The sequence below is a fragment of the Triticum aestivum genome, chromosome 2B, assembly GCF_018294505.1.
Source record: "Triticum aestivum cultivar Chinese Spring chromosome 2B, IWGSC CS RefSeq v2.1, whole genome shotgun sequence".
NCBI lineage: Eukaryota > Viridiplantae > Streptophyta > Magnoliopsida > Poales > Poaceae > Triticum > Triticum aestivum.
In genome coordinates this window covers 243,812,077-243,820,762 of record NC_057798.1, presented here as the reverse complement: position 1 = coordinate 243,820,762, position 8,686 = coordinate 243,812,077, and the positions used below count along the sequence as shown (strand labels likewise).

Sequence of the window (8,686 nt, the reverse complement as noted above, 5' to 3'; positions counted from 1 at the left end):
CTTCTTGTTCACCAGGGTTTGGAGACAGGATTGGAGTCCGGTCAGCTCTTCCGAATCGCCCCATTGTAGGCCCTTCTCTTTCCAGGAAGTGAGCCGCATGGGGATGCCAGATCTGAATTCGGGGGCCGCTGCCCATTCAGGGTCACGCGGCTCGGTGATGTAGAACCACCCTGATTGCCACCCTTTGATGGTTTCCACAAAGGTGCCCTCGAGCCAAGTGACGTTGGGCATCTTGCCCACCATGGCGCCTCCGCACTCCGCTTGGCTGCCCTTCACAACCTTCGGCTTGACATTGAAGGTCTTTAGCCACAAGCCGAAGTGGGGCTGGATGCAGAGGAAGGCCTCGCACACGACGATAAACGCCGAGATGTTGAGGAAGAAATTCAGGGCCAGATCGTGGAAATCCAGGCCGTAGTAGAACATGAGCCCCCGGACAAAGGGGTGGAGTGGGAAGCCCAGTCCGCAGAGGAAATGGGGAAGGAATACCACCCTCTCATGGGGCCCGGGGGTGGGGATGAGCTGCCCCTCGTCGGGGAGCCGGTGCGCGATGTCGCTGGACAAATATCCGGCGCTATGCAGCTTCTTGATGTGCCCCTCCGTATCGGAGGAGGCCATCCACTTGCCTCCCGCTCCGGACATGGTTGGAGCAGGTCGAGGTGAGATGTGCGGACTTGGGCGCTGGAGCTCCAGTGTGCGGAGATGGATAAGCAAAGGAGGAAGAAGGCGTAGGTAGTCCTCTTATATATGGGCGGATGAAACTATGCGTCCCCACCAGCCTGGTAAAACTCGCTTATCTCCCAAGCGCCACAATCAATGGCGTGGTTGGGTTACCCACGTCCGTATTGATGAGAATCCCGAAATAAGGGGACACAATCTCTGCTTCGACAAGACGTGCCAAGGAAACCGCTTCGCTAAACGCGCTGAGGTGGAATAATAAAAACGATTCAAGTAAAGGCTTGGTTGTGGTGTGATGTCACGCCACAAAATACGTCAGCAGATTGAACTTGTGTAAACTTTATTCTCTCTACGGTAGTATGTGGAATTTATTTTGCAGAGCCGGACACTATCCTGGTGTTCACGATCTTCTACGAATTATTCGGAGGAGCAACCCGCCTTGCAATGCCGAAGACAATACGCGCGCCGGACTCGTCGCCATTGAAGCCTGGTTCAGGGGCTACTGAGGGAGTCTTGGACTAGGGGGTGTCCGGATAGCCGAACTATCATCATTGGCCGGACTCCAAGACTATGAAGATACAACATTGAAGACTTCGTCCCGTGTCCGGATGGGACTTTCCTTGGCGTGGAAGGCAAGCTTGGCGATACGGATATGTAGATCTCCTACCATTGTAACCGACTCTGTGTAACCCTAGCCCTCTCCGGTGTCTATATAAACCGGAGGGTTTTAGTCCATAGGACGAACAACAATCATACCATAGGCTAGCTTCTAGGGTTTAGCCTCCTTGATCTCGTGGTAGATCTAGTCTTGTACTACCCATATCATCAATATCAATCAAGCAGGAGTAGGGTTTTACCTCCATCGAGAGGGCCCGAACCTGGGTAAAAACATCGTGTCCCTTGTCTCCTGTTACCATCCGCCTAGACGCACAGCTCGGGACCCCCTACCCGAGATCCGCCGGTTTTGACACCGACACCCACCTTCCCGCAGTCCGCCAGACTCTCATTAAGAAGGGACTTGGTCATATCATCAATGACATGGGCAGGTAAGTCGTCAGGGCTGTGACACAGCGGATCATTCTTGGCGCCAGTGTATTCGCACATCAAGCCGGTGCGGCGGCTCAACGGAATAACTCGCCATGCGAGCCAAACCCGGACCAGGCAGAGGATGATTGGTTTCAAGACGAAGGGCACAAAAGCCGGGCAGAGGGTTCTCATCAGCCGGAGAGGTATCCTTGCAGTAGAACCATGTCATATTCCAGTCTTTGGGGTGGCTTGGCACGTTAGCATAGGGAATGATCACATCCCTGCGGCACTGGAGCGAAACTCCACCAAGTTCCAAGCTCTAGCCGCTGGCACATTTTGTCTGGCGGTTCAAGTAGAACAGTCCTATGAAAAGCAACAAATTGGGTTCTTCACCAAGGTAAACTTCGCTGAACACTTGGAAGTTGCAGTTATTAGACACGGAATTGGGTCCGATGTATTGTCGGTGAAGGTCAAAGAAGTTCAGCACATCTCTGAAGAATTTTGAGCCGGGAGGAGTAAATCCCCGGTTCAAATGATCTGTGAAAACAACGACCTCTCCGTCTTTGGGTTGAGGAAATTCTTCATCCGGGTTAGGAGCATGATAAGGCATGACTTCTTTTTTCGGCAGATAGCCGGTCTTCACAAAGTCATCCAAAGTGCTGTCGGTGACAATGGATTTAACCCAGTTGCAAGAGGTAGGTGCCTTGGGTGCCATTCCGACTGAAAGCCTAAGACAAAGTAAAAGTGCCGATTTAAATTTAAGCCGGGCAGGACAAAAATATTACTGTGCATATTCAAATTGACGGCTCACAAAGGGGCCTAATGGTATAAGGATAATTATGTCCTGGTTAGTTAAACCGCCATAGGTTCTATAAGCCGTCAGCACTATTTAAACCGACATGGGTGGTTCAGATTACTAATTGAGCATTACTTCCTTAAATCCGGCGATAAGAGTCGCCATGACTAGATAAAGCTAACAAAGTATGGATTTTTCCTAAGTGTTGTACAAACAGGTTTCACAATTTGCAGCTGTTATTTTGGATCATACAAAGGTTCAGAAAAGAAAAATTACTAGACCTAAAAACAGGGCCCAGAGGAGTTCATGTGCTATAATGATGGTTTTCTTACATGGAAAGGAGATCTACTGACAACCAAAATGGATGCGAAACACGAACTGCATAAGATCTATGGGTTTTTTTGGATCGAAAGAAGTCATGGCAAGAAGAACACAAGAACTTGGATGAACTATACTCGGTACAAAGGAACACGCTAGCCCTAAAGTAGATCTATGGCACCGAAAGGGGAAGTACTTACTGCGGAAGATCTGCAGAGAAGGAATGCTGCCGTTCTCTGGTCAACGTCAGGTCGATGCAGCGGCCAAGCTCAACGGAGACGAGGTGCGCTGTGGCGACGGCGTCGGAGCTCCAGTAATAGATGGGGGCGAGAGGAGGAAGATGTGGAACGGGGAGAATGAGAAGAGACCTAGTCGGGTCTATTTATAAGGAAAAGACTGTTAAATGGGTGCGAAAAACGAGGAGGCCGAAAAATATAGTTATCCAACTATAAGGATGCCTCAATTTTTGGATGGTCATTAAGACAAAGATCCGTTGAGATACATTGGACGAACCGCGTATTTATGACAGGTGACGTCATGGCAGGTTACCACAAATCCAAAGGATGATGTCATGCCGGGTTACAAAAAGCTTCATAAGCAAGGAGCAGAAGATTTTTCTCAAGCATCAAAGATTGACATGAACCAGTTCAAATCAATCTAGGGCCTAATGTTGGGGATATAACTATTAGGTATGACCCGCCCAGAAGGGGCCGGCTTATACCTATGAGTATTCTTGAAGCCCAAGACCAAGGTTGAAGATGGCGGTTCAGTAAGGGCTCAAAGCCCAGAGGCGACTTAACGCCCGTAGTGATAAACCGCCATGTATGTGTGACTTGTCTTGTAAGACAAGAAATATTAAGAGACCGAGCCGGACATTGTTTATAAGCCGGCCGGGACTCTGTAGAGCCGCTGGGCGTCGGCCTCTGTATATAAAGGGACGACCCGGCGGCGGTTCAGGGCAAGTAACATCAACTCGAGAGCTAGGTCAAGCGATTTGCTCCCTGGTTATCGAGACATAAGCAATCCCACTAAAAACTGGACCGTAGGCTTTTACCTTCACCGTAAGGGGCCGAACCAGTATAAACCTCGTGTCCTTTGTCCCGATTAACCCCTTCAAGCTTCCTAGTTGCGATGGCTCCACGACTAAGTCCATTCACTAGGACATCTGCCGTGATAATTCCACGACACACACCCCTCTCCACATTTGCAAATAAGGCCTTCCCTCGTTCATCATTTTCTCCCATAAGATAAACTATTCATACAAATGCATCTTGATGTTCCATGCAATGCATGGGCATCTTGCTAGTATACCTAAGAAGTACATCCCCACTACTTGATTTCTCTTGACATGCAGCCTATCTACCTCATCACCTATAATGATCCCCACTAAGTCTATTTCCATCCCATGCAGTATGTCACGTCAGCATTTCTTTCTTTTATCTTTTAGAAACATACCAATCTTTATTTTTTTAGTAACTGCAGTTCCCACTACTTTCCCGCGGCCCACCATTTACTAGGCCTCCAGCATGCCACTTTGCCCCTTCATCTCCTGCCATCACTACGAATCTACCAGTGATGAGGTATGATGGAAGCCTATTTATTCTCCTATCGAATGCCACTATCTACGGGAAGGCAAGGGAGCAACTGGGCGCCTATTTATTCTCTGCCACAATCTCCATGTCGCTAATCGCCCTGCTTCCTCCTGTTTTTATTCCCAATTATTTGCTGAGTGAACAATGAACAAGCAATTTCCTCATTCCGTGAGTCCTCTTGCTTCAAGGCTGGTATAGACTGACAACTAGAAGGGATTCAATCCATCATAGTACCACGGGGTTCCTCTTCCTGTTCATTCACACGAATCTTATTTCTTTTTGGATATATTTGTTTTCCAGGTTTGGTTATGTTTATCCTTTTGCCATCTAATGCGTTGTGTTTTTTCATCTCCTTTTAGTCTTGCACCAGTAAGTCATCATGCTAGATTGATTGTTTTTTCTGTAGCATCTATGCAGAAACTATCCAATTGAACTTTGCTTATTGGATGGATGGAAGTGCCATGTTTGAGTTTGCATCTCCCAATGCGCACTATGCTAATGGCTACAGGGTGTCAGATTATTTTTGTACATACCAGTTCATGCATACGCAATTGTGTTGTAGCATTTCTCTACATCCTATTTCCGTGTTCCTATTGTTCCAGTATCATTTAACGATCGAGTGTTGTAGTGTACAATGGCTTGACATGGAATAATGAACAGACATATTATGCTCAACTGGAGGCGATTTGCCACCTTATGTGATTTAGAGTGATTCATCTTGTTTCTCAAGATTCCTATCAAGAGCAGAAGGTAACCCTGTACCAACAAGCAAAATAAAAGAAGCACGCATTAGCTTTTATCCACCAAAGATTAAATTTATAACAAGGGTTAATTTTATTATAAATTAATGTCCCTTTTGCATTTTTGTCAGTGCAATTCTAAGTTAATTATTGCTTAGTGCGTATCAGTTATAAAATTCAACATAACTTTGAGTTTTCATACAGATTACAAGAACATCCACATGGATGACATCCATACCATTCTGAATTATGTTTGTTCAGAAAAAGTGTGTTAAGACAACAACTTAGGATAGCTAATGTGTGTCAAAAATCCTCTAAACTACCTAATGTAATGGTATGGATGACATCTATACCATTTCCGAATTGCTTTTGTTCATTAAAAAAGAGTGCTAAGTTAGCAACCTGGTCTAATGTGGGACAAAGATCCTCTAATCTACCTACTATGATACGGACCTTTGGATCATGGTAAAAAAACATGGTACAGGATTATTACATTTATACTTCAGACTGTCAAATTTGTAAATGGAATTCATTGCTGCAAAGCACTAGGTACTTAGCGAGAGATTATCTTTTTAACTCTTATTCTCTATTGCTCAATATATTTCTTACTTTTACTTCTCCAATTCTTTATAGATTTACACATGTATTTTCGCAACAACGTGTTGGGTAACATCTAGTATCTTTAATCCTCCGTCGCACATCGCTTCAATGTGTAGCACTAAACACATTTGCACTAAAACATCTATATGATCTTAACTATCAAAGTATGTTAATCCAAAGATGCAGATTGCTTTATTACTCATAGTGGGGAGTAATTTAGACTAGTAACATGCATATGTTACTAGTTTATGTTACTACCACTATAGTGGGGAGTAACATATGTGTGGCGTTATGCAACATTTTATTTATTACGTTGTAGACTCATCTTGTCTTGATGTGTGTGATTTTACCCATAGTGTGAGTAACATACTATGTTACCACATGCCTATCTTTCCTTATTAATTACTTGCCACATCTTCTATTTGTCTAGACCTGTGTGATGTTACTCCATTATGGATAGTTTTAGACTACTCACAATGGGAGTAACATATGTGGTAACATCACACATATTTAGGAAAAATAGATAATGTGACAAATAATTAATGAATAAAAAGAGTCATGTGGTAACATAGCTAGTTACTAGTAGTATGAGTAACATCACACATATCAAGGCAAGATGGTTTTACAACATAATAAATGAAGTGTTGCATGACACCACATATATGTTACTCCCCATTATAGAGGTAGCAACATGGACTAATAATATATGCATGTTACTAGTCTAAGTTACTCCCCACTGTGGCTAGTCTTAGTGTTTATGATGAAAGTAGTTACCTCTTAATAGCTCTCCATAATTAGGCCTCATAATTCTTCAGGAATCTGCTCCATCCCTCCTCCCCTTCCAAAGACCACTACACCAAAGTATTTAAAATATATGACTATAATCGCTTGGACTAGGATTTTTTTTGCCAAAAGGATCATATCTATCATGAAAGTTCACCGAAAGTATAAAACATCTTAAACATAATAAAAAATAGTACATTAATATTCCAAGACCACCGAACGACCACTACAACTGCTAGAACGAGCCGCCGACGCGCCGCTGTCACCCCTCCCCTGCAGGAGCCGGCTTGACCTCGTAGATGACAACCAGAAATTTCCGTGCACGTGTCGCTAAGGACTAGTGCCCTGGAGTTGTAGTCGTCATTATTGAACCCTTACATAGATATGAAGTACCTAGACACCAAATCTTACCATATGACAAGAAATCCAAACCTCATCGCCCCAGGAAGACAACAGGAACTACGCCAAAGCTCCGTCGATTACGTAAAAACAGACAAACTCGAGAAGGATTGGAGCTGGGAGACAGACTCGAATAAGAAGCGCCGTCATCCACCCGAAGGCCACACCTATGAGGATTAAAAAAAATTCTAATCTAAACTACTAACTGAGGTGGAGGCATTGGGATTTGCCTCCCTTCTGCCTACCGCTCGACCGGCTGCCGGAATAGCAGAGAAAAGGGAGGCAAATCCACGGGCTTGTCGGTGAGGTTTGGGGGGAGAGGGAGGAGAGTTTGCCCTATAAGGTTAGACGAGGAGAATTTCTTGGCAAGGTGGTCAAAATCTTGTGATGTTAAGCTATGGTTATTATTGAATATTGAATATACAATCACGTGTATGACGTACGTGCGGTGGTAACTGGAGTGATAGAAAAAGAAAATTAGCCGATTGGATCTGGATGTGGTGGACAAATTTAAGCAGCCAAATTGGGCAAATTATCATCCAAATGCATGATGCGTACCAACTTGCGAAGAACGTAATGGAAATTTGCATGGAATAAAAACAGGCGCATCGTTGCTACCCACAGCCTCGTCGTCACAAAGATAGACACGACGGAGATGCAATCGGACACATACTCCCTCCATTCCAAAATATAGTGCGCCCGCGCTTTCTGAGGTCCAGCTTTGACCATAAATTTAACCAACGAGACCAACTGCGGCGGGAGAAAAAATTATATAATTGAAAACTTCTTTCGAATACGAATTCACTGATATAATTTTTGCTCCCGCCGCAATCGGTCTCGGTAGTTAAATTTACGGTCAAAGTTGAAGCACGTGGATAGAGGAAGCACTACATTATGGAATGGAGGGAGTACTAATTTCACAGTACATCCCTAGGGCGTCTCTCGCAGGAGTCGGTGCAGCTAGGGGTACATGTCGTGAGTAGAAGCGCTCAAATCCTCGCCATCTTGGGCGCGACGACGAGCGGGTTCTGGCGCGCGATCTGCTCGCGGCCGGCTGCCTTGTAGTCGAAGAAGCAGGTGTGGGCGTCGGCGTGGCGGTGCGCGCCGCAGTAGGTGGCCCCGCACCGGCAGGCGAATCCCAGCAGCCCCACCTTCTTCTGGCACGCGCTGCATCGGTTCTTGATCGTCTTCTCGGGCGTCTCCTCCTCGCCTCCGCCTTTCGTCAACCTGATGGTCAGCGACCTGAGGCCGGACATGATGGCGCCATCAAAGGCCATTACGTCCAGCAGCTGCTGTTCCTTGAAGCACTTGGAGCAGAGATCGTTTGTCGCCACGCCGGCGAAGAATCCGCAGCCGCTGGCGCACAGGGCCGCGCTGCCGGCCTGCTGCCTCGCCTCCATGTTGTCGTGCGAGAGATCGAGCAGGTCTCGCGCGCACCTACGTGCTCCCGCCGGGACGATTGATTGCTCGCGATGGCCTCGGTTGGAGATTTCGCAGCGCACCGAAGCCGGAATTGGTTCTGTGATTGCAGGGCTTGTGTCCTGACCTTTTATAGTACTATAGTATACTACCTTCTCATTCTCGTTCTTTACTCGGATTCGGAATCCGACCAGTGCAAGGAGACGCCAGCGCCAACCGTGCTGGAGAGTTGCACCTGTCTTCGACGAGCGCACAGGCAACGATGCGGCGAGCAGCCGAGGCACCGCCGGCGGCTGGAGTTTGAACTTTGAACATTGAACCCGGGCTAATAGAAATTG

The 8,686-nt window shown here is 46.2% G+C and overlaps 1 protein-coding gene across 1 annotated transcript; it reads right to left on the bottom strand.

The window, feature by feature from the left end:
* Positions 1-7,792: 7,792 nt before the first annotated feature.
* Positions 7,793-8,330, bottom strand: LOC123041142 (zinc finger A20 and AN1 domain-containing stress-associated protein 12-like). The gene has a single exon (XM_044463838.1). The coding sequence runs from the start codon at positions 8,327-8,329 to the stop codon at positions 7,919-7,921; it is 411 nt and encodes a 136-aa protein (XP_044319773.1). The 5' UTR covers position 8,330; the 3' UTR covers positions 7,793-7,918.
* Positions 8,331-8,686: the final 356 nt, after the last annotated feature.